The following is a 27362-nucleotide window of genomic DNA, read 5'->3' as shown; positions in this document are numbered from 1 at the left end:
CGAGATGAGGAGACATTTCTTTACACAAGAGGGTTGTGAATCTTTGGAGTACTCTACCCCAGAGGACCGTGGAAGATCAATCACTGAGTATGTTTAAGGTAGAGATTAATTGATTTTATTTTAATTAAGGGCAGTTTAGTGTAGCCAATCAACCTAACCTGTACGTCTTTGGGTTGTGGGGGCGAGACTCGTGCAGACATGAGGAGGACGTGCAAACTCCATACGGACAGTGACCCGGGGCCGGGATCAAACCCGGGTCCTCGGTACCGTGAGGCAGCAATGCTAACCACCGCCGCGATTAATTGATTTCTGATGAACAATAACGCAAAAGGTTATGGGGATAGTTGGTGTAAAAAGCATTGAAGCGTCTGATCAGCCATGATTGGATGACATGGTGGAGTAGGCTCGACGGACTGATTAGTCTATTCCTATTCCTATGTTCCTACCTGAATATGTATCTGGGTAAGTCATGTGTATCACGCCTAAATCTCTGACTTTAGCTCACAGCCAGAGACATTTGTGGAGGGTTCCAGGCAACAGGGAATTAGTCCATCGGAAGTTTAAACTTCCCAGGCTATTCCTACATATGTCCACACATTTGAACTTCTGCAGGGTCCTGACGTGCATCTTCTGTCATCCATCCAGTTTTTGACTATCTGGAGACCAGAAGACTTGGGCCAATATTTTTTTGTTAAGTGACAGTGAACAAAGGAGAGAAGAAAATATAGGGGTTGAGCAGCCCCCAAAAGAAGCAAAGTAAAGAGAAGGACGAAGACAAAAACAGAGAGATCCAATCGGGTACGCATGGCAGATTAATAATGCCATTCTTCAGTGGGTTACCACTTCTGAAGGAAGGAAGGAGATAAGCTCCACAGCAAATAAAAGAATAATGAATTAGGGTGGAGAAAACAAAAAAGGAGAGACAGAGAAACAGAATTACAAAGCCAGGAAAAAGAGCAACCATAGTCTCTGACTTACAATGGATTAGTGTATATGGCAGAGTAGTTGTTGCTAATCACAATTAACATTTTACTTTGCACCATCAGAAGGTAAACCTCAGTGAGTATCAATGTGTATGTGCACAGCTGCCATAGGTGAATGACATAGTAACAATAATAATAGATTTACCTATAAATGAGAAAATTATTGAAATAGACCTATAAAACAGAATGTTCTAAATGTAAGAAGCATTGATGAAAAATTCAATTCACAAACAACTTGTATTTCCATTACATCCCGCAAGTAGGATGACATCTCATTGCAATTTTAATTAGGAATCAACACAGCAATTAGCCAAAACAATTATGGAAGGAAGCACCAAATGAACCTTTAAACTTCTTCAACAGTCGCTCTCCCACATTCACTTCCATCATCCCTATTCACAAAGGCACTTTACTCCTTGCAGACCCAATAATAATCTAATGCATTACTAATCTTTATTAGTGTCACAAGAAGGCTTACATTAACACTGCAATGAAGTTACTGTGAAAATCCCCTCGTCGCCACACTATGCCGCTGTTCGGGTACACTGAGGGAGAATTCAAAATGTCTAATTCACCGAACAAGCATGTCTTTCGGGACTTTGCAAAGAGACACAGCATCCCACCATCTCACCTTTCACTCGCACCCATATTCTCTCCTTCCCCATCTATTTTCCCCCTGCTATGTAATCTTCTCTCTCCTCGCATTCTGCCCACATTTCCCTGCAAGGTGTCCCTCTCATGTTAGTGAACATTCTCCCTATCACTTTGCCATGCATTTTCCCCTGGTTGCTCCTATTGCAGTGCATTGGCAAAAGTACCAGGCAAGTCGCACTCCTCTCTCTTTGTGCACTTCCTGCACTAATATATTGAATCTGTATTCTGGAAGTAGGAACCTCTGTGTTTGTAAGTGTTTCTGTTTGCAGCATACTGGGAGGGTGCTTGGGACAGTAAAATTGGAACCAAAGGAACAATGGACTTGTCCAGTCCACATGCAGACTGTCAATATGAAAAGTGGAAGACTTACTTGCACAATTTACTTACTGCGCACTAACCACACACTGGTAAGCACAAGTTGTTTCATGAGGTACCTCCTTGAATATACAAAGCATTACTGCATTTAATTGAAACATCTAATCCATTGGTTCCAAATCTCAAGCAGAAAATATCGCAAAAATGAACACGTGACAACAATGAGAAATATAAGTAACCATACAGTGGGCAGCACAGTAGCACAAGTTATTTAGCACTGTGGCTTCACAGCTCCAGGGTCCCAGGTTCGATTCCCTGCTGGGTCACTGTCTGTGCGGAGTCTGCACGTTCTCCCTGTGTCTGCGTGGGTTTCCTCCAGGTGCTCCAGTTTCCTCCCACAGTCCAAAGATGTGCAGGTTAGGTGGATTGGCCATGATAAATTGTCCTGAGTGACCACAAAAAAAGGTTAGGAGGGGTTATTGGGCTGCGGGAACAGGATGGAAGTGAGGGCTTAAGTCGGTCGGTGCAGACCTCAATGGGCCGAATAGCCTCCTTCTGCACAGTATGTTCTCCGTTCTATGGTCATACAGCTTGGGCCTACAATAAGAATGTGAAGCACATTGTTTTCTCTTTTTTGGTTCATATTGAACTATAGCTTCATAATCATATAGTTTTTTTCCCCCAAGTACTGCCACAATGAAGTATGTAATTAGGTTGCAAATCATTGAACCATGACAACAGATTTTGAATTAAATTGAAGATGTAAGCAGATTGTGTATGCCAGTGATTGTGTAGGCGTAGACTCATAGACAGGCAATGATAATCCAGAAGTACCAACAGTCTGCTTGGTGCGGAGCCTGAAAAAACTGCTGATATGTGGCTCACTGAAGTCACCCCATCAACCACTGTGACTCACCTCGCTCATTCGTGTGCTGGAACATGCGCACCAACAAGGCAGGGGAGCAGTGGAGCCCCCTGGGGAAAGTTCCGTGAACCAAAGATCAGCTCGGTCCCAGGCTCACGCTGGCGCCGTGCAGGCAGAGGCTGGAAACACTGACAAGGCAGAGTGCAGAAACTGTATTGGGCTGTATCCTATATGATGCAACTGTTTATTTAATTAACCGGATTTAAGTTATTTGCTGAGCAAATGGAATTTAAAGGTTTGGATAAGTTTTGTTTTATTCTTTTCCACAAATTTTCCTTTGTGTTTTAAAACCCTCCTTTAATGTGTAAAAACACATTTCCTATTCTCATTTTTTTTTCATTTGACTCTTTTCCCTGTCCTTATTCGCTTCAATTTTACTCTCAAGCTTTGACTGTATATTTTGCTTTATCCCTGGACAGGATATCACTTTTTTTGTGAATGAACTCTGTCTCTTCCCACCCCCACCCTCTTAAACTTTGGGATTTGTTTTCTGAATGAACTCCTCCTTCCCCATGATCTCTCGTTGATCTCTGTGAATTTGACCTTTTTTTGTGAATGAACTCTTCCCTCCCCCTGCTCCGAATTTATCCCTCATCTGGCTGTACTTTCTTTTCGACTTTTTTTTTTGTGAATGAATGGATTTGCCGGCATCGCGATCTCTTGCTGTCGCTATGTGCTGGCTGTTTTTTCTCTCTCTCTCTCTCCGTGAAATGAAGTCGCCTTCTCCTTCAACTTTAAATAGTTTTTTTTTTAAATTCCCCCTTTCTTTTTCTCTCACACTCTTTCGCCTGGAGGGAAACTGTTGCTCTATGAATAAACACATCAATCAACTGAAAAGCAGCCTGCACCATTGGTTAGCTTAGCAAAGCCATGCAAATGACGCTTGGTCATGCACAAAGCACCACCCCCCACCCCTCTTGTTGCTGCGGTAACCATTCTTCCTGCCTGATTAGGCCGCTTGAAAACTGTTTCACAGATTATATTGAAGCAGAGGGCAAGAGACGGGGACATTTTAGGGAAGTTAATAAAAGCTCAGCCACAAAACTTTTAACTCGCTCTGCATTTCTCAAAGCAGCACTCCGTTACGATCGCCGCAAGATTTCCACCGGCAAGTTTTCAACAGGAGAGCTTCGCATTTTGTTGTTTTGAAAAAAAAAAGCACAATTTTATATATAAAAATAAAACATCTGCAGCTTTACGGGGATGCGTCACTGTAGCCCGGATCTGTTTTCTTGACACACACATTAAACACGATCTGGGAAGGTCAAAAATGTTTCAAACGTTGTGGGGTGTTTGGTTTAGTCCGCTGTGTAATTAACAACGATTTCAGAAGTGATGTTTGGTTCGCATGTGACCCTTTGCATAGATGTTCTGAATTACACCGCACGGGGAAGCTGGCAGGGCTAATTTGAAGAAAAGATCGATATTGTTTTGCAAGGACTGTTTGCTCGGTTTTACATCTGCTTCAGACACGCATGAGGGAAACAATACATTTAAAGAAGCGCACGCTCTTCTGGATTATTGGCACTGAATTACATTTAGATAATAATGACCTTGCCTTTGGGTATTCGAAACTTGTGTTAAATGTCGTGGGTCCGTAACCTTTCTCAGAGCTGCGATGGGATGCGGTGTGCTAACTGCTTTAACTCCCTCCCCCCCGGATAATTGCATTCTAGTCTGCGTTAGGAGAAAGGAAGCCTGTATCTTTAATCAAGTAGAGGAGTGAGTGATTGACAGCTAGAAATTGGAGCCGATGAAACAGACAGACGACCAATGAGAAAGATCCATTAGAAAACACTGGAGGCCCCTGGAGGAGAAGCGAAGGAAAAACGATTGAATTGAGCACAATCATAGATCTGGGCTGCCTTGAAAGGACTCTACATCAACTAATTCATGCTATTTACCAAATCTGACGGGAATATTTATAGGCGATCGCTCTGCACCCATTCAGGTGAGACCCTGTTCAACTTTTGGAAGCCTCTAGAGCATTTCGTGATCAGCGTTACAGAAATAATAATAATAAAAACGCTCTCCATCTAGCCCCGTTATCTGCATATAAGGAAAACATTTGGGAAATCCACGATGATCGCCATTAGCAATTTACTGTGTGTTTCCCAGGTTTTTGCAAACCCTTTCTATCGATGCGTGTGCATACGCACTGATAAGTCCGAAGTAGCAAGGATAGGATCAGTCTGTGCTTCACCCAGCAGTTTGTCCATGTTTGCAGGCTGATCGCTATGTCTCTGGAACAGGTTGGGGCGGTAGTCTGAGATTTTTTTTGTGAATGGGGCGCTGAAGGCTAATTAGATATGCAAGTTCAGGCGGGTCCATTCAAGATTTTCCTTTGGCCATCTTATGTCGTTGTAGGCTGATCGAGTCCATCAAGGCGCAGTCTCTCCATCTAAATGCTGAAGAATAAGACGAGCTAAGAGTTTGCGATGAGCTGCGGAATGGACGGATACTACGACCAGCAAGTGCCTTACATGATATCTCCTGTAAGTGAACTGACAAGTGGATTAATAAAAAGTTGGCGAGTGGAAGTGCTTTTTTTAAATGCTTTTTTTTTACATGAACGACATCGCCATAAACGCAGCTACAACTCATTGAATCTTCAGCGATTACTCGCTAACGAGTATGATTGTAAACTTATTGAATATTTTTAACTAAACCACGAGAGACCGAGATTTTCTGTTAAACAAGGCGGTGTTCGGCCCACTTCAACCATCACAGCTCCAGCTACCCCCCACTCCCCCCCCCCCCCCCCCCCCAAAATTCCTGACTTTGCACTTTTTTTCCAACAGGGTTGAGGAAAGCACATGTCAAGTACAAACCTGATTTATATCACAACTCGACCAGGCTATAAGAATATAATCACTGACAAATAATGCAACACTGCTTAAGCAAGCAGACGGTTCTCAAATGCCAGGGACCAACATCTAGCTCGCAGTTCACGCAGGCTTCTGTTACAAATATTAGCAGAGGAAACGTACTTTATTGTCCTTGATTAATTCAGAGATACGGCATTGCCCCTTGCTATTCCTTTGTCTTCAACAATACACATTTCCACAAAAGCATCAACTTTCCAAGCAAACCCGTCCTTTCCTATACATTTATACTTTAATAATATCTTTAATTGTTTTGCAATCACGTCATATTCGTACGCACGACCGCTCAATGCAAACTGATGCACAGGTCTGTCACAAATGGGTCAAAGGGACACAACAAATCCACGGCGATAATCTAGAATCAAGTTTTCACTGAAAAAAAAAATCTACATTAAGCTCTCAAAGTACAAATACTGACCAACTGACCCTAATTATTTGACAGCAAGTTGTAAAAGTGAGTCTTGAAAACGGAGGTCTCATTTAAGAAATGTGCGCGATGTACTTTCCTGTAGCAGGTGTCCGCCTCCAACCTTTTTAACAAACATTCTGTCTTCTGTAGAAACCGCATGGAGGGAAATGTAGTGAAAAGACAACGAGTGAAAGGAAAAGAAAATTCATTGACACAGACTTAGCTCAAGATTCGGAAGGTAACACACTTCATAATAAAATATAACCTATCTTCCACTCGCCCATCGCTTGTTTTTATTAAAAACGCCTCCAATACCTTTTACGTTTCCTCTGCCACAAGCTAGTATTTGTAGTTAAGGCTTTGTACATTAGTCTCATATCTTACCTTCAAGTGTAGGATATAGTTCATATATTCAGTAACTTTGGCACAGGTCTTAAGCACAGCCCTGCTTAACAATAATTTCCTGTTATGTGCCGAATTTTAAGATATTTACACAATCTGCCGTATATCTCCATATTTTTGTGTTTGCCCATCCTCTCTAATCTGCCGAGATTGCACATACTGTATAAAATTAATCAAACAAACCTCTCGCAATTTAATTTGCTCTTGTATCAATTGGCTCCTCTTATTTTCTGTCTGTTTCCTGATAAAAAATGATCACGGTGAAAACATGCCTTTTTGAGTCTGGGCATGATCTGGAAGAGGGGAACTTTTAACAATCCACTCACTGCATGAGATTTAGATCTCATCAGTATTGCTGTTCAAAATTCTCATCCCAGTTGATACTGCATACAGTTGCAGGACATTGGATGTTAACGCAAGGTAATTGCACGCATTTGCAACAGATCTGAACTATTGATTTCAGACTTTAAAAAAAACACTATTCAGTCCCAAACAATGTTTTGATTTTATTTCTCTTCTCCTTTTCCTGTCTTTGCAGAACTTTTTCAGGATTTAAGCCAACTGCAGGAAACCTGGCTCGCAGAAGGTAAGAAACTCTCACAGCCCTGGGAGAGAGGATAAAAATGTAGAAAAGAAAACAATTGCGACGCCTAAAAGTTGCGTTCCTAACGTGAAGCCCAATTAATTGAGCTCCAAAAGAGCCACCTCATGTGTCATGCATACATTATAGACTGTGATTAGTCTGCCTTGGGGAACTCGGGGCTGATCTTCCCAGTGTCATCACAGATTACCAGGAGAAATTGCTTCCAGTTTACAATCACATCTGCTTTTGGGGGAAGATCTGCAGCCGCCCAGACAGCTAGACTTAAATTTGAAAGCACCATTTAGTTTTGACTGGCGATGATTTTACCTGATCAATCTTCATTGCTGCAGGAGACTTTTTTAAGCGTGAATTATTAAGACGCTAGGATAAATCTGAGCTCCGATGGTGCCAACAAACGAGCTTTGATGTTCTTTAGGTGTTGTTTTCTGATGGCAAAAAGTGTTTATGTTCCTCGATTCATCGCGACGGGATGCTTCAGGATTTGAGTGCAAGTGTCTTTTATCCAGCTTGCTCACAGCACAGAAGTTTAGGTTTGTAGCTGGTATATTTTAAATCTGTTATATTTATCTTAAAGACGTGGCAAATGTCTAAATAATTGAGTGATTTTGAGACCTGTAACTTTTAACTTGCATATATATTCAAAACATTTTTTAATATAAGTAAGCTGTATATTTGGTGCCAAAATGTGTTTCATATAATTCTTGTTCGTTTTAAACTACATCACCTGAATGGATAGTTTCAGTGCGATTTAGAGATTGATATAAACGCATTTAAATGAGGAAGAGAGTTTTATTCTTTAAAATTAGCATAGTTAAGCATAATAATATCAATTGAGAAATAGGGCATAAGCACATTTCTATTTAACTACACTATTTCTGTGATAATTTCTATTTATATATTACAATAATGATACTTTAATAAACTGAAAAAATGCTGATATAAACATGCCTCAGTTTTGTTGATCTTTTGCAGTTCCAAATGATCCTGTTTTTATCACTGCAATTGCTAAAGTTTGATCCTAATCTGACTGTCTGGGCACCAGGTGGAATGCAATTCATTGGCATTCTTGTAAATATATTTGGACGAAAATGATTAATAGTTGCAGCTGTGACTGGGAGAAAACTAGTATAAAGTAGCATTTTAAAAATACTTAAATTTAACAAGTGAAATATTTACCTTCATCTATTTTCTAATCTTTCCAAAACCTACTGAGCTGGATTGCAGCCCTATCTTTTTCCCTGTTCGATGTTGTGGCTATTCCAGCTATAGGAGCCTATTAGGAAAATAATTGTTTCCTGTCAACTTTCGAGTAAGAATGTCCTCAAAGGAAATGTGTTATTGTCCTCCGTTCTTCTGCAAACATTCTGAGCACCTTTTACTACTTTGAATAACATTTGAATACCCTGATTTAAATAACCAAGCGCCAAAAGGATAGGAGGAAGACATTTTCCTGCCTTTTCATTGGGCTGTGTGGCATGACCAGGTATTTAAAAGTGTCTGAGATCCTTAAAAAGCCAACTTCATCTCAAGAAAAATGTTACTTTGTGGTTGCTGGACTGGAAGATATGTTAAGTTTACTGAAAACATGTTCTATGTATTAGTAGTAAGTAGAATTTTATGTTGGTCATGCAACATGTTCGCAAAACATCTCCTTGATACATAAATGGTTAATTAGTCGTGTATGTGATTATTTCTCTGCTACTGCCAATGGACCTAAAGCACATTTCAATGTGCCATTCATTCAGGTTTAAATAGATTGAATGATCCCACCGTTGAATAAAGTTTAATGAATACTATGGACCGTGTCGCTTTGTACAGGAGATAGCCTTTATTCCTCCCGTTTATTTCACGGCCCCAGATTTAAGCGCAGTGTCGGCTGAACGCTAACTGCATTCGAAACTAATAATATTGGCCTTTTTAACTGCGAATAATCAAGATTCGGGGAGAAGGCAGTTCATATTACCAGCAAGTTAGTTGCCTCGGTGCGTGTGGCTAGTTTTAAATGCATGGATTGTTGAGTCAGAAATCATTTTGTTGACATAAATAAAGCTGTGCTGAAAGTCTGATTTTCACTTTGGCAACTATTTCGCGAGTTGCAAATTTGCTTCGATAACCCGATCTGAGTGGTGAAGTGATCGCCGTTTTTGATAGAATTTGGATGTTTCATAATTCCTGTGGCCCCTTCAACAGATTTGGGTATCGCCCTTCTGATCAACAGCCTGTGTTACCAATGCATTGTTTGCACTGCAGCTGAAGTTGGTAAACATTGTAAGGGATGTCTGGGGACTGGGTGTACTGAAAGCAGATAGAAAGTAACCAAAGTGAGATCGGGCAAGGGAATTTTGAACAGTCCTAAAAATAAAATGATCAAAAAATACACACGCGCAACATTTTTCCACTTTGATATAAAATAAACCAATCCCAGTTTCCGTTCTGATGCGCACAGATTAGCTTGTTGTTTTAAGGTATTAAATGTGGACGCATTAGAAAAATCTGTGTGAGGTTAGATGAAGGTTGAGGTTTTGCAGTCTGTCATAAGCCACTTCATAGGGTGTCCAGTGTTGTGTCTGAGCTCCCGACAATGTTATTTTGGTTCTGGCGTGCGTTTTGCCATTGCCCTGTCCATTGTTTGGTGTTTGACAGGTAACAGAGCGAGGACGGAGGCAGGTTCGGTTACTTCTGACCTAAGAGCGTTTTGTTTTAAACCGATATCCATGCCGCCTCCCCCCTTCCACCCCTACCGCTGCCTTCACGGATTGGCCACTTCCATTGTCTTCTTGCCTTCCTTGGTGGCCAACCTTGTCGCCTATCCCATACTGGATCAGTTGCCCAGAATACATACTTCATACCCAATCATAAATTTTCTTTTTGTGATTTGTGTATTGTTTTTATTAGCAACTTTGCTAAACATAGTTGATTTAGCTCCACAGGACCTGGACTTGAATAGAGGCCAGACTGGTGAAATGACAGTGGTGGCTCTTTAAGATATTTAGATTGAGGTTTTGTTGAACGAATGCCCACAACACTTAGTTCCTATAAGTTGGCACAGATTGGCATTAAATTGTTCATCATGTCTCACCATGTGGCTGGTGTGGAAAAAGGAAAAATAAAATGCATTTGTGCTACAGATGCATTCTCCCAAGTTGTGGTTAAAGCACATTTTGAGGGAGCATAGAAAGAGCTTTGCTATTAGTCTGACCAATATTATTCCTGACTTGACAGTCAGACGCTGGATGCCAAAAAGTTAGATCCTATCCCACTTGCCAGCATTGGTAACGATCACTTTGAACACAAAAATGTACCAAAATGTGTGAATTAAAAACAAATGCTTTATTCTTCTGCCAGGTGGGAATCATACCCTGGCAGGAGGTGGTAAAATGCACCTGTAAAGAGTAGCTGAATTCAAATAATGGTTGCGGTTTCAGTTGCGAACTAGGCCACGTATTTGGCTCTTGAGCAGTCTATCATTAGCAGAACAATCACTTATGAGAATTATGCTGTTACATACGTTAACAATAGCTCCCAACAGGTAGCATTGCTGCAATTTTCTCCTTAGTTTACCCTGGTTTTGCCCTGCTAACAGGTAACATTGAAGTAACAGTACAATAGAACATCAGCTTATTAACTGTGATGGAAAATCATTGTAAGCCTGAAGCTACAAAAGGTACTACATATGCTAATGAATTTCGGCATTTTGTTTTTGAATGTAAGTACAAACAGTGAATTAGTGTTTACAGGGGAAGTTCAAGTTTCCTTTAAGCCACCCCCCTTTCCTCAGGCTAAAGGATGTGACATTGGCCTTTGTGGTCTGACCACCCAGTCCAGAATCCGGATTGTTTTTGTGAAGGAAGGTGGGGTTTCATTTTTACAGCTGTCTTATGTAATTGTTTGGTCAGTTATCTTATTCACTGTCAGCAAGAATGACTCATAGTTTTTTTTTTGAATCTGTCTGTCAGCTACTGTCTGTATAAATTTCCAGTTTCCTAAAACTAGGTGTTTTTCTTTTTAAATGGAAAGGACATTTGGTGATGGCATCCATTAACCCTGTCCTGCTTTGAGTTGTGGAGGTAGTTCTTTGTTATTTTCCAATGTTTGCAATTTTCTAAATGCTTTTCATTCCACAGCATTCAATGTCGAACAATGACCCAGAATATTGGCCCCATAGTGGGGCATTCACAACGGTAGAACCTGAAATTACCCCATTCTACAAACTGAGTTCCCAAATACTTCCCATGTAGTTATTTTATGAATTAGTTTAGCGAGAAACAAAATATTGTTCAGTTGGACAGTTTTTTTGTCTAATATGGGTTTTGATTTTTTTTTGACGTGTTCTATTTTTTCGCCATCAAATTTGAATTAAACTCTAGACGTACAGTTGTAGTTCAGATGGAATGCACGGACAAAATATATATGGCTTTTACCTTAACTCAGTAACGTTGCTTACTGGAGGTATATGAATTTTGCTCGGCCTTCGAATCATTTAACCTGATGGTGAAGAACATTATTTTTGCGCTCGTTCCATGGTCCTGTTTAGGGAGAAGGATAGCCGACTTTGGGCTGCAAACCAGAAGTCCCAGTTGTTTTAATCCTGTTGGGTTTTATTGTACAATGGAGTATACATGTGAAGATAGGCTCTCCACTTTTACATCACAGAAACCAGCTCTTTTGTCTGACAAAATATTATGCATTTACATTTGACCCATTAGTTCCAACAACTTTACGTCCCTTGCACAATGGCATTTAGCCAACGGAGGGAGAATTGGGCATCAGCCTTCGTTCCGTAGGGGAGAAATCTTTTCCATCTTTCAGCATTGAAGTCCAAAGTCCAAAATTCCTAATGTCAAGAGCTAAGCAATTTTCATTTTAAGGGTCAAAATTAATTTCAAATCTTATCACGGTGATCTAATTTCCCTTTTTATTCTGACATGCTACTAATATTCTCAGAGAGGACAATGTATTCTGTGCCATCTCCTTAAAGTCCTACTAGAAGTTCTAAGATATCTCTGATCAATGAAAGCAAGCTGGACCATTTTCTTTAAAGTGCTATGTGGTTGTCATTGAGAGTCGATAATTGTACCAGAATGTGGTCAGCCACATCAGGTTTTTTTTAGAAAAAAAGGAAATCAAAAGGTTGTTCTGGAAAGTGGTTACAAAAAAAAAAAATCCGCAAGTTTTCTGTTAATTTAAAAATATTATCAAAGCAAAAATTAGCAGGCTAATTTTCAACTTCATAATGCCAGCTTAGTTTACCAGGAGCCCATTTCGGAAATATGGTTGCGCAAATTAAATTGTCAAGCTGGTAAGGCTGCGGTTTTCTGCTATTTTCCTTTTTATTTCTCCGTCAATTTTCCCCTCTTTGTCCACACCTGACACATCTTTGCTGGAATGTTGTTCATGCATGGCAGTCCCCTTCCAATACTTTGCTCAATTCACTATTAATAACTTGTGAAGCTTGACAATGAATATCCATTGGCTATTCAACTATGGGGACCATCAACTAAAATCCTGTCTTGATCTGATACCCATAAAGTCAACTGGATAGTGCTCAAGAGTAGATTTTCACATCACTACTTGGTGCATTGAGGCAACCTGAACCTCCCGTAACACTTTACTGGCTGATTTTAGCTAACTCTGCAAAGACTTTGGATTGAGGAATTTCATGTTCTGGATTGCTTGGATAAATTCTGAAATAACTGTGTGTGTGTGTGTGATCAAACTGATTGTACACATAGATCTATCAAGAATGTTTTTACAGTAGTTGCTTGTTTTGATATCAATTCCAATTAACTGAAACTAGTACAATTCATGGAAGCAGAGTGGAGATTTAAATAAGGGTCACGAGGGCAATGGCAAATTATGATGAGGCTTAGCAGAGGTACCAAACTATGCCTCATTCTCACAGCACTCCTTTGCTAAGTCTTACTGAATTTCTTAAACAAAATGTAGCGTTTAGTGCAGTGGTAAGCATACATTACTTGAAGAGCTGTGACCTGCAGGGCTATAGTTCTGGTACAGGAAGATGAGATTAGGCTGGGTAGCTGTTTGTCAATTGGTACATTCACAATGGGCTGAATGGCCTCGTGTGTCGTCAGTATTTCTATGATTGCTTTAATACATGGCATGTAATGTTTCCAAAATCAGATAAAAGGTGAAACTGAAAAAATTGCATAAGTCACACAATATCTTTTTATATAAATTTGGAGTAGCCAATTATTTTTCTTTCCCAATTAAGTGGCAATTTAGCATGGCCAATCCACCTAACCAGCACATCTTTGGGTTGTGGGGGTGAAACCCACGCAGACATGGGGAGAATGTGCAAACTCCACACGGACAGTGACCCAGGGCCGTGATTGGAACGCGGGTCCTCAGCGCTGCAGTCCCAGTGCTAACCACTGCGCCACATGCCGCCCATGTCAGACACTATTGATTCCTTTGTAGACTCTAGAAGGAGAAAAAGAACTGCGGTGGACAATTTCTGTGCAGTGCCCACGACACTCACTAAAACTTTGAAAGATCGGCATAAACTCTGGAGATAATGTAAATGGCATCTTTAGGCATTTATGCCATTTCTCTGGGATTCTACTAAAGATATAACTTTAGGGATGGACCCAATTTTGCCATTTCTCATTTGTACTTTATTTGTGCCCCCAGGAAATTGAAACAAACATTTTTCAATTAGCATTCACTTTATTCCTCCTTTTCTGATTAATATTAAAATATTAAGGATCTTTATACATGTAAGAGTCTACAGAGATTAGACTGGATTGTTATGCTGTAGGACGTTTAAGGAACACAAAGAGTTAGAGAGAGGGTCCTGAAACTCACCTGAGGGCGCAACACACAGAAGCAGATAACGACCATACCTTGGGGTAGGTGTTACGTTTGTGAGATAGTGTAAGCAGGTGTGCTGAATTGGCAGCCTGTTCTGCATATTTCCCAATTTTTAATTAAACATTATAAAATGGGCGGTCAATTCACTCTCGGTTGTTTAAACTGCAGGTATCACACAAAATCAGAAGCTACCCCTTTGAAGAGGTTGTACAATTTGCGTTGATATTATTGAAACAGTTTTGTCTTTCGATCTTTTTATAGCGAATATGGTCTAACCCAAAATATTTTAATCCTTTTTACCCTGGAATGATTCATAGTTTGCGCAGGTTCGAAGCCAAGGCTATAAAACTTCTACTTCACTCACAGTTCTATTACCAATAACAGTGTATATCAAACAATTTCTAAGACATCAAAGCCCTACAAAAATCTAGCTCACTACTATAAAACAGTGTGATGCTGTTGTCCTCCCAACTGAATTATTTGAAAAAACATCAAAAACTGGAACTCTCCCTACAATCATTGTCTCAATTCTGAAATCCGTGCTGAACGTGTCACCTGAAAATGGTGGAAAAAACTGAAACAATATATTTTCCACGTCACAACTAATTGGCATTCAGCAAAATAACAAAAGAATGCGAGGAGTACGTTTGAAGGTGGGGGTGGGAGTTTCGTATATGTTCACAATGTTTTCTTGAAATTTGGACCCTAGTATTTAAAGTTGTAATTAGAATTACAGATATGGAGATAGTTCCCGACGGTTATTCCCTGTTTCTGTTTAGTTATGGCTTTTTACTCCCCATCCTGTTTATAGCTTCAGTGTCCCTTTGACTGACTGTGGGCTTTTAAAAGCCAGCATTGAAACAAAACCAACTTTGTCACAATTCCTCAACTGGAGGGACCATTTGCAGTGGAAGCTACTTTTGGGCGAGTTTTTCTGTTGCAGGTTGATACCTCGGAATAAATCAGAAATTGCACCAAGCCGAATCCTTCACCAAACTTAATTTTACAACGGTGCAAAGAGCAAAGGTGGCATTTGATTTCTGATGTATTTGCAGTTTTTGGGGCTGTTGATTTTTTTGTAGGAGAGATTCTCACCGTATCAAATATAGTGCCGATTATTGAAAAAAGAAACAAGGCCAGTTTCAACAAAATGCCGGAAGTTCGGAATAAATCAACTGCTTTTGTTTCACGTTCAATATTTTCACACATTTTCCTATTTTTCTTTTCAACAGCTCAAGTCCCTGACAATGATGAACAGTTTGTGCCAGATTTCCAGTCTGAAAACTGTAAGTACAGTATGAGTCACAGCTGATTTTCTTCAATCGCTCTGTTTTTAAATTTGAACAGTGTAACGTTGTATAGTCTTTTGGGGCTGGAAGAGGGTGTTGGTGGGGGGAGAGGGGAAGTTTGGTGGGGTCTTCTTTCCTTTTCTGTGTAACATCAGCAAACCGGGACTTGGGCTCCATGTTATGAATGAGGCTGTTGTGGCTGCCAGGCAGCTCTAGGAAATACCAACTGGATCAAGGTGTTAAACACAGAGGGATCTGTCATTCATATGTTCTCTGGACTGAAGACAGATGGGGAACCAATTGCATGCAGCTTTGGCAGCTTGAGCCAACTCTCGTTACAGTAACACGAATTCATTGCATGCTCTATTGAAAAAGCTGGGCAGTCAGTTTAATGCACAGACGTTAGTGTTGATTAATGTACATAAATCAACCTATTACCATTTTGCAGTGTAGGTTTTCAAACTGGGATTCCCTGAGGTCATCAGATTTCAACATTTCTTTGCAATGATTGATGCTTTCCTTCCAGTAGCTGACACCGTCTTTCAGAAGTTAGGACAGCGTTCCTGGGAAAATGCCAGTATTTATAGGGGTCCTAAGCACACAGAAATATTTGAAAATTACTATTTTACTGTACAGGGATAAATTTAGCTGTTGATGCTTGCAGCACAGGGCCTCACTGACTGTAGAGGCATATCAGGAACTTGAAGGTGTGAGGGGCCGGTACCCGAACTCCAAGATATGCTGTTCTCGGCGACAATATAGGTTTATAAAAGTATTGGCCCGAGGCCAATACATAACAAATCAATCTCAATAGCTATAGCTGTGAATACTTAACAGTTTACATTTTTTGATTCAATGAGCACAATTTCATACGGAGATGATGTATTTTTCAATTGTTCAGCATTTAAGATATCCTGCATTAGCATGAAAGTCTATTTATTTTTGTAATTTCTTGTTGTGTACTTGTACCAAAGTGAGGTCTGAATGTGAAAACCAAGTTGGGATTTCCCTATTTCTCACTTATCAACAAAATTCTTTCATTATTTATAACTATTTTTCTCCCTCAGTGAATTTTAATTTCAATTAATAGAATTTTGAGTTTATTAAGCTGACACTTATTGCAGTCCCAGTGTTAATGGCCCTCAGGGAATGTGAACATTTCTGCATGCATTACTTAAAATGGTGAATTCCATGGCTCCCAGCACTGACGACATGGTTAGACCAATTAAGATTTGCAGTTTGAGTTGACTGTGTTTGCCACCCACAATGGCCAAATGACTTTGTCGGTTTGTCCAGGCAGTTTGAGAAGTTTTATGCTTGAGGTCCTATGCTGACCTTTACCTAAGAACAGCTGCTGGTGTGTGTGACTGTGTACACGTATGGCATACGTGCGTGTGTGGGTATGGGCTGGGATGGGCGAGTGTGGTGGTGTGTGTGGCTCTTGGCGGGAAGTGAGGACACAATCAAACCCCATTATTATGTTCTCCATTCACATTAGATTGGTTTCACTTTATTAATGTGTGCATCATCATTATTTGTTGAGGTTTGATTAATCAGCAAGCTAAATGTACTGGCATGCTTTATGGTTGATACATATTGGTTACAGGGCAGTTAGAGACATTTCCATGATCGGGGAAGGAACAATGCTGTGTTTTTTATTCACTGTTTATTGAATGTTCATGTCAGTGTCCCATGTTATATTTGCCACACACACACACCCTTCTCCACACCCTTCTCGACACCAACACACACACAGGACACTAGGCCCCCTCTCCACATCCTTCGATCCCATCATTGACTCATCCTTGTCAGTCTTGAGCCTTCATGCAAGCTGCCATTCTCTTGCTCCCCATCCATGTGCCGTGCCGTACAACAAGCAAAACTGCCGACCTTGGGCACAATGCCACAAAGCTGACTGATGCATACCACCTTTAAACAATAGTGAAGCACTAATCTGTATTTGCGGCATGCAAATGTATAATAAATATGGACCAGCCGCAGGCCAGCGTGAGGCTTGACATTCCATCGATCTGATATTTGCACCTCAACCCCCGTTTGGGAAATCAAAATTTTGCATCCTGTCTAATTCAGCCACCCCGCACGCCATGTTTCCCGCTCTTGTGGGCTCCATAAAATTCCCCTCATGTTACTAAACATGACACAGTGGTGTGTATATATAACATTTAAAACTTTAAAAAGCTGTTTCATTCTTTGAGGCTACCCCTGAAGTTACCATAGTTTATTGGGATAAAAGATTTGTATTTATGCAGTGCTGTTACTCAGAAATGTTTCGAAATGTTTTATGTACGGTGAATTATTTTTATGTGCAGTTACTATTATCCTGTAGATAGATATTTTGTACATAGCAAAATTTACAAGCATTAGTGAGATAAATAACTAGTTATTCTGGGCTCAATATTCCCACCTGTTGCGTCTGATGCCGATCCCGTTAGGCTGGGTGCATATTGGGAGAGGCCCAAAATGGGTTTCGCGGCAAACGCTGAACCGAGTGCGATGCACCGGATCCGCTATGCCCGGCGCAATCTGGGTCACGCCCAGTGAGGGTGTGATAATATGGCTCATTTAAATATGCACAGCCCATTTGAGGCCACATTGTCCTGGCTCCTGGGAGTCTGGCCACACTTGCGAGGTCTCACTCCGGCGCGGATTAGTACTGGTCTCCACAAATTGCCAATCTGGCACCCAGGCACTGCCCCTGGCATGCTGGCACTGACCTTGGCACCTGGGCAGTGCCAACCTGGCACTACAGGGGTACCAGATTCGCAGTGCCAAGGTGAGGGGAAGTATAAATGGTGCCCCAATATCCAAGGAGCCGGTCTTGTCGGTGACTTTAGTTCCCACTGCAGAAAAAAATTCTGGGGGTGTGATCCAATGGCCACGCTGCACTGGAAAAGCAGCTCGCCGCAGCGCAGCGTGGCAAATAAAAGCCGGGAGGCCCTGCTCCCGGGATGTACTCGGTTCGCAACGCTTCGCGAGGTCCAACACGATCTCGCAAGATATTGCAATGTAAATGCCGCCCATTGTGAGCGAGACAGTAAGTCTGACTCAAATGTGCAGATTCCCGAGGTACCTGAGGCTTTGGGGTTCACCCCCTCGGGCCCTGACCCATGGCAACCCTGGCACTCGGGCATCCTTGTACTGGCACCCTGGCAGTGCCAGCTGGGAAGGGCTAAGGTGCCCACATTCCTGGGGGAGGGCCATGGAGCCACCCTGCACTATCCCTGACCACCTAGGGGCCCAATGGCTCGGCAGATCCCCCGGGTGCTGTTCCGCTTGGTCCATGTTTTTGTGGACCAGTATTGATCGGCGCCCGGCTGCAGCCTCCTTGGGGAGGATGGTAGATCATGGGAGGCCGATAGATCCCGGGTAGGTAGGCCTTAAGTAGGTTTAAGACCGACTTTGCAAGCGTTGTTTGGTACCGCCCCTTTTGGGCAGAGTTCCGATTCCGACGCCTCGCGGGACTTGGGTATATCCCGCGAGGCTTGAAGGTTGCTGGGAAGCCTCTGGGAGGCCTCTCTCAGGATATACCGGCTGCTTTGTGCTCTCGCCCAAGTGCAATGCGGCCACTGTATGGCACCCTTATCAATTGTTTGGGAGATTCGTGCCCGATGTTTGGGGTGCTGGTTGACAGAAGACTAGTTTAACCTGACTGATAACTATTATTGGTCAGAATTCACTGATCTACGTCCCGTTTTTAACTATACATTTGCCTCCAATTATGCTGCTGTCAATTGAGGCAGGCGTGTAATGTAAACTGTAGTCATCTGGGATGGCCACTTCCAACTAGGTACAGAGAAAATCGCAAAGCCTAGCGGGTAAAATGGACAAGCCAAGACTCAAGCAGGCTCAGAGCCTGAAATGCTTATTCGTAAGCAAGAAATCCAGACGGTATCGAAATTCCGACCAATTAGCATTTTAATTGGGCCGATTAGCATTTGATGGCCCATCTTCACCAAAACAAAGGACTGGTACTCAAGCAACCGGGACTGTCCCAGACATTTCGGCGCCACTCCCTGTTCAAGGGAAATGCAAACAACGGGGTCAGTGACCGCTTGGGACACGCCCAGCCATCCAGATCCCCGCCCACCTATTGGCTAAGGAATCGAACGGAGTGATCAGGGATCACCCAATTAGTAAGGCCCAAATCGAAGGACCGCCCAAAAGAGCGTGAAAACCCCCGAGTATAAGAAGAAGAGTTCGCCATATGTACTCTCTCTCTTAGCACTCTCTTGGCCTTGGTACCCCGGTCACGGCCATCGCCAATTGCAGCAACACCAGAAGCGAATCCAAGTTCAACACCAGAAGCGAATCCAAGTTCAACGCCCACTACCAGAGGGATGAGCCCAGCTGAGCAGCAGTTACTCCTTCGAACCCGAGAGATCCAGAATTGAACAGTGGCCACTGTTTTCTGACCTAAACTGGGTGCCCGAAGTTAAGTACAGGTTGTCTTAGTTGATAGGTGAAGTTAACTAGTCGTGTTTATGTTGCATGACTAATTGTGTGTAAATAAAGTACCCTTGACCTTGAACTAACTAACTGGTGTTTGGCTCTTTTATCGATAGCCGGTTGAAACTTGTGGTGGTATCATTCGATACCTGGCGACTCTAAGCATTCGGACACAGATGACATAAAAGGAAGGGCAAACTCACTGATTGCCTTAATTGGAACAGAGCCACAGAAAAGACAGAGTAAAAGAAACTTGCAACAGTTATTGGCGACATCTGACGGGACTCGACCCAGAAGTGACTGTGTCACTCCGAGAGAACCCACAAAAGCATTTGAATTAGAAGCAAATTGGCAAAGTAAAAGAAACCACAAGTGAGACCAGTATCGACCAAACCTCCAGAATTCGGAAGTGTGTAATTTGCATACGTACTAACAAAGGGATATAAGGTAAACTCGATAGATTTTGTTGCATGAAACATTCGGGAGTTGTGTAAACCGGAAAATAGCTTGAGCCGTACCCGTGTTTGCACCACCGCTTTATTCCCCTTGTTCTAAATTTCCGGGAGTCAGAAGTATTTGTAGGGATGGCCATGAAGGCAATGGAACGCCTTATACATCCACAAGAGCCCGAGGTCGCTGCAACCAATAGATCAGAACAGTGTCCCGTATGGGAAGAAGAGGTTAGGAGATACGTAAAGCAGAAAGGGTGGCCCCTATGGTCTGAGTTTTGCGCAAATGAAGAGACAGGTCCTGACAGCATAGGACAGACTTAGTGGGACAGCCTGACCGAGACCCATAAAAAGAATTTGACTAAGGTTCGTAAGCCGCTGGCAATCGTGTCCTGTCTGGCACAATTGTGAGGCACAGAGGAGGTCGTGAGGATGCTCCGCAAGCAGCTAGAGGAGAAGGAGAAAAGTAGAGAGGGAGATTTAAGTGAAAGCGAGAGATTAAATGTGCAGCTCCGGGAGCAGTTAGCAGCGAAGGACCAGGAAATGGATGATGTCAAGAGGGCACATCAATCCTGTCTCGCCCACCTTAGCAGCTTCCAAATCCAATACGATAAGGCCTACCAGGGCACACAACGTGGTGTAATGGTAAGAGAAGAGAAAGAGAATTAGGTACAGCAGTTAAAGAAACAGTGCGATGATCTAAAAGCAGCCCTCCGAGCACGCCACAGTTCCACCATGGAACAAAGACAGAGTTCGGTGGACCATGCCAAATGCAGGCAGCAAATTGCAAGGTTACAATCCCTGCTATCAGTTCAAAATGGGTTTAGAGACACCTTTGTCACATAGCTAGACCAGGAAGACGGCCCCGATTGGCAGGAACTCAGTGAAACGGCCCAACGGTACGTAAGAGAGACCGAGAATCAGAATAGAACCCCCCAATCCCTGAAACGAAAAGCACCCGCACCACCGACTGCACAGGCAGCACCCAACCCAATGAACCCCATTACCACACAGCCCAGGGTTACCACGGAAGGCCAACCCGATTTTGTGTACACCACCCCATTATCTCTCACCCAGTTACGAGATGCCCGCGAGAAGATAGATACTTTCCACCCCACATCGGACCCACATGACTTTTTCAAGTTAGTGAAACAGCAAACCCTCATGTATGGTTTAGACGAGCCGGAACAGGGTAAGCCCATAGATATGTGCTTAGACCCCTCAGTTAGTTCAGCCCTTCCCGACCCACAAAATGTAGGAGGAGGTAGCCTCCAAGAATTGAAAATTGCCATTTTAGACGCCATAGGACAGAACAGAGGAGATCCGGTAGATGGACGGACTCGACCGGTGCAGGCAGAAAAAGGGAGAGCATCCAACAGCGTTTGCTGGACCCCTTTGGATCCATTTTACTGCTGTATTTGGTGAGTTAGCCCACTCCCATTTATCAGCAGACAATACGGCCAAATGGACCCGTACGTTGGCATCCGATGCCACAGAGGCAGGACAGGTGGCATGCGCCAGTTACGACCCCTCAGACCCAGCACACAATGAAGTGTGGGTTCTGAAACGATTGTCCAGAGCTTGGGAGCAGTCTGTACAGAAAAAGACAGAGCATGTGAGAGTAGATGCCACAATGAATCCAGTAAGGGCACACATAGACCCCGCATGGGTAAATGAAGGCAGATGTTCAGCGCAACACCCCAAGACTATAATTGCGGACAGAAAGGACATTACGCTCGAGAATGTCAAGCTCCCCCGAAGTAGCAAAAGAATTAGCACCCAAACCCACCCCTCCCCCCAAGAAACAATACCCGACCCATTCACAACGTTAGCGCCCGACCAGATAATTCGGCCATGAGTGGCAGCGATTGACGGTGTTCGGGCTCCCCAACCTGGGTCTGCAATACCCTTTGGGATAAGTCCGGAAGACTGGTAGTTGCAGGCACAGTCCGGGGACACTCCGTAGAGTTCCTTTGGGACACAGGAGGATCCCGAACCACGTTAATCACCTCCACCGTGTACCAGAAGGAGATATGGCCCACTACGGATACATTTACCCTTAGTGGCTTTACAGGTCACCTCCAGCAGGGACACATCACAGCCCCTGTGGATGTACAGCTCGGCAATATTAGGACAAAACATTTGGTTGTTTTAGTAGACTTGCCCCAGGCAGCAGAACACATCCTAGGCATCGATTTCATAAGCACACACAACCTTTCATTCGACCCAGTTAACCGACGCATATGGAAAATGGCTAGAGCAGCGCGAGCCCCCGCCACGCTCACAGTAGGAGATTATGCCCATCGAATCAGCTCAGTAGGAGAGTACTGGTTTGATCCACAAACCATTACCACAGACAAAGCGGTGAGAGAGGTCATAAAAGACATAAGACAGCATTTGCCCAGCACAAGCACGACTGCGGTAAAATCCCAGAAGTAATAAACATTACAGGTCCCGATCCCAAGCCCCAGAAACAATACGGCTTCCCCCAGCAAGCCGAGGGAGAGATAGCCAAGGTAATTCAAAGTTTATTGAATCAAGGCGTGATTCAACACGTTGCATTGACAAATAATGCCCCGATTTGGCCAGTAAGAAAACCCGTTGGATCATGGCGACTGCCCATCAACTACAGAGAATTGAACAACGTGACTCACCTAGCAGCCCCCACCATTGCCACAAGACCCGAGACCATGTTGAGACAGGGACTTCAGTCAAAATTTTTTTCGGTATTAGATATCAGTAATGGCTTTTGGTCCATGCCACTGGACAAAACATGCCAGTATAAATTTGCGTTTACCTTCCAGGGACAGCAGTACATGTGGACGTGCCTCCCACAAGGCTTCCACAACTCCCCCTCCATTTTTCACAGACAATTGGCAAACGGATTATCTAAATTTTCCCGCCCTGAATGCTTTGTTCAGTATGTGGACGACTTGCTCCTACAGACTGACACCAAGGAAGAGCACATCTCGCTTCTTTCTGAATTATTAGAACTCCTTACAATGATTTGATGCAAAATTAACCCCACGAAAGCCCAAATCCTTCAGGAAAAAGGGCACATATGTAGGTACGGTCATCGCGCATGGGAGGCGTGAAATAGAACTCAAACGCATTGATTCCATTGTAAATTTGCCCTTGCCGCAAAATGTTACAGCACTCCGGTCATTTTTAGGACTGGTTGGATATTGTCGGAACCATATAGACGGATTTGCCACAAAAGCAGCCCCACTTTCCGAGCTACTAAAGAAACAGGCCCCATGGAAATGGCTTCCACAGCACACGGATGCTGTGGATGCGTTGAAACGCGCCCTGAGCACAGTCCCTGTTTTGCAAGCTCCAGATCCCCACTCCCCATATGCGATAGAGGTAGCGACCACAGACCGAACCCTTTCGGCCGTACTCCTGCAGGAAAAGCACGATCGTCTAGAACCCGCAGCCTATGCCTCACGAGTCTTAGATCCGGTGGAACAAGGATTTTCAGCCTGCGAAAGGCACCTGTTAGCAGTTTTTTGGGCGGTACAGTACTTCTCGTACATAACCGGACTCAACCCAGTAACCATTTTGACCAAGCACACCCCGACACAGCTTTTCTTGGACGGCAGACTTAAAGTCGGCACAGTAAGCCAAATTCGAGCAGCGCGATGGACCCTACTCCTAAAGGTACGCGACATCACTGTAAAACAGACAAAAACGCACACGTTTCTGGACGATAATTTGCATTATGCAGGAACCCCACATGAGTGCGAGATCATAGCCCCCAAGCACAGCACAGGCCCCTTTGTTCCCAAGTCGGTACCATGAAAGATAGGTATTGGACACCAGCCCACAGACAAAGCATTGAGAATTTACGTGGATGGCTCCTCCACAGTCCTTGAGGGAAAAAGGATAACAGGCTGTGGTATTTCTGTAGAGGACACGCAGGGACCCGGTTTAGAAGAGATAGCTTTAAAGTTGCCTGGACTCTTAGGTTCGCAGGCAGCCTAGTTAGCGGCCATTGCTTACATTGTCCAGCACCCCGATTCATTCCCCGACCCCTGCAGACATATATTCGGACTGTTTGTACGTCTGCAACAGCCTAACGGAATTCCTACCCCTGTGGGAATCGAGAGGATTTATTTCCGCCGACGTAAAACCGCTGCCACCAGTCCCACTGCTCAAACATATCCTTCAGACAGCTAAAGGCAGGAAATATGGCATCGTCAAAGTAAGAAGTCACCATCATTCCTTCCCACCCGGTAATGTGAAAGCTGACGCCCTAGCGAAGGCAGGCTCACGACATGGCCACTTTTGGCAACCCCCCGAGAGTGCCCCAGTACACGCAGTTCAGGTCTCACAGACCAACATCCAAGACCTAGCCCAGGCACAGAAAGAAGACGAAGCGTTAAAAGACATTTTAAAAGGGAACTTCCCAACTCCCTATGAAAAGTTTAGGAATTCTTTGACGGCCCATGAGGGAATAGTTTTAAAAGATGGAATTTATGTAGTCCCCACCCAGGACAGGAATGAGATAATTTGTAAGCTCCATGAAGGACATGGGCACCAAGGGATTGAATCCACCCTTGCCCACCTCAGACCCCTCTGCTGGTGGCCTGATTTGAAAACCGACGTGTCCCATTACATCGAAAACTGTTTAATTTGTGCTCAAACAACCCCGATAGGTATGCGAAAAAAGCCCAGCTACGCCACACCCGCCCTGTAAATGGCCTGTGGACAAACCTTCAATTGGATTATATTGGTCCCCTCTCCACCTGCAGAAATGGATACAAGTATGTGTTTGTGGTGATAGACACATTTACAAAATGGGTCGAAGCGTTTCCCTCGAGAACAAACACAGCCAAGTCCACGGTGAAGATCTTAACAGAGCAAATTTTTACGAGATGGGGACTCCCCCGTAGTATTGAGTCGGACCAAGGTTCCCACTTTATGGGAAGGGTCATGAAAAATGTGATGACGATATTTGGGATTAAACAAAAGTTCCAGATTACCTATCACCCGCAGTACAGCGGCATTGTGGAGCGCATGAATCGGACGCGAAAGGCCACACTTAGGAAAATGGTGCAGCAGCACAACACAACATGGGATACCCTCATGACCGGACGATCCATGAAGGGTACCGAACACTTATTCGGACTTGATTTGGCTAGCTCCGCAGTCACCACACTGACCCATGAGAAAGCAGTCCAGCACATAGTAGAGAATATTAAAGCAGCACAGCTCGCTGCAGCTGTTCGACTAGGCGCTAAACAAAAGCAGAGTAAGGCCTGCTTTGATAAAACAGTACACCCGACAGAGTATACAGTCAGAAAGCAAGTAAAGATCACCTTATGCAACCCCAGCTCATTCCTCTCCCCTAAATTTGCAGGACCCTATTCAATCTCGGACAAAGTAAGCCCCTCAGTTTATAAAATCACGTATCCAAACGAAAATCAGGATAGTTCCATGTAAATCAGATTAAGGTTCATGGAACGCAGTGCAGCCACTCGCACCACCTCTCATTGGCGATGGCAGACAATGAGGATCCGCCCATTGACAACCCAATTTCCCCCTCCCTCAGCAGCAGCAGCACGTCCACAGACATGACCTTGACCACGCCCCAGAATCAAATTTCACCCTGACGCTTGATTCGGCTGCTAGCGACAGCGACAGCACTACTGAAGCTCCTGAGAGACCCGAACGAAGATCCCACGAACCAGGCCCCAGGCACTACAGGCCCAGAGACCCCGACCACGATCCGCTCAGCCGCTTTGAAACAATTTATTTGCCCACACCGGAATCTGACCCGCCACCCGACGATAGCGACGGCCCCCTTGCAACCTCCATACGGAACATGAAGCACTGGCACCATGACAATTACTGTCGCCTGACGAGGAATGATGAAATGGACCCCACACCGGCACACGCCGCATCAGCACGCAAACTCCATGAAAGAGTTTGGCATCCGGGAGATGGTGACAACTCCGAGTCTGACTCCCACCATGGTAACCCCTTTGCAAATCTCTTTGAAATGGAATCTTGAGGTGTCCAGATGATGAGAGTCAGGAACCGATTGAGATTTACGGTGTCCTGTACTCTAATAGAGCCTGCCCGTTTTTCTTTCTTTAATTTGTTATTTTTAAATGTTGAATGTTTGTTATTTGTGCGACTATTTGTGTCGATCTCACTAAAATTTTTGATACAGTTTATTCTTTCGGTCTCACACCAAATTTCTTGATGCACTCATAATTATTCTTCCGACGCCACATGGCAGTTAGTGAAACAAGTTTGTCTGGAGCCCATATAGTTACAAATTCTTACCGCTCTTGGAAGGTCACTGAAGCAGTGGGGGAATGGCACTTATCCCCGTCCTGCCTGAGGACCCCCAATACATTTGGTTAGCCAAGCTTGGGTAGTGGAGCAACGGCACTGATCACCGCCCTACCCGGGGATCCCACCCATTCTTGCCCTGCCGCGGATCATACGCACCACCCCATTCGGATACTTGTTTTTGAAACTCTTTTGCTGTTCTTTTCTAGTCCTGTGGTTTAACGAATGCTTTTTGCCACAACTTTTGCCCTCTCCGGCAACCCTTCGGTTGCTATCCCCCACATACTATTTACATGTCAGAAACACTTGGTTGAGAAAACAAGTTTGCAGAGGACGGAGAAATTGTCCGCCCACTCAGCCCATTGACCACAGGCTGCGAGAGTGCTCGCACTGTGACACAGAATTTTATTCGGATGTCTTGTCTCCGCAAATGGTTGTTTAAAAAAAAATATGAGGGAGTCACATATGGTGACGATTATAATGGGAAACTGACGTTAAGGAGAAACAGACAGACATACGAGATGTTAAATAACACGATTATAACAGATACTATGCTTGTTCCCCTAGGAAGATACTCGACGGCGAAGGAAAGCCCGAATAAGATGAAGACAACCCTGATGATCGGCATCATGATCGTCGCTGGAACAGTCCAGTTGCGCGCGTTATCCACCTCTACCCCCCTCACCACACAGGCCCCGAACACGACCACCCAACACAACACCCCCAGCCCGGACACTACACCACACACACACCCAGCCACCGATACCCCCACATGGTGTGAGAACCTCGTCAAGTGGTAGTCACTGACCTACACAGTGGAAACCTTACTAGTGACAGCCATATTGT

The 27362-nt window shown here is 43.7% G+C and overlaps 1 protein-coding gene across 4 annotated transcripts in view; it reads left to right on the top strand.

Annotated features, from left to right (window-relative positions):
* The first annotated feature begins 2943 nt into the window (after positions 1-2943).
* Positions 2944-27362, top strand: part of etv1 (ETS variant transcription factor 1) — a 209809-nt gene continuing 185390 nt past the window's right edge. The window contains exons 1-5 of one of the 4 annotated variants that reach the window (XM_072509143.1): positions 2944-3112; positions 5245-5372; positions 6322-6409; positions 7112-7159; positions 15241-15294. In XM_072509143.1, the coding sequence (XP_072365244.1) occupies positions 5316-5372; positions 6322-6409; positions 7112-7159; positions 15241-15294 (247 nt within the window). In that variant the 5' untranslated portion in view covers positions 2944-3112; positions 5245-5315. Of the gene's footprint in view, positions 3113-3862; positions 4829-5244; positions 5373-6321; positions 6410-7111; positions 7160-7196; positions 7708-15240; positions 15295-27362 lie in introns of those variants that run through there. The other 3 variants (XM_072509142.1, XM_072509146.1, XM_072509144.1) reach the window with 3 other exon arrangements.

The sequence above is a fragment of the Scyliorhinus torazame genome, chromosome 6 (genome assembly GCF_047496885.1).
Source record: "Scyliorhinus torazame isolate Kashiwa2021f chromosome 6, sScyTor2.1, whole genome shotgun sequence".
NCBI lineage: Eukaryota > Metazoa > Chordata > Chondrichthyes > Carcharhiniformes > Scyliorhinidae > Scyliorhinus > Scyliorhinus torazame.
The sequence above is the reverse complement of the archived record's forward strand: the minus strand, read 5'-3'. Positions and strand labels throughout refer to the sequence as shown.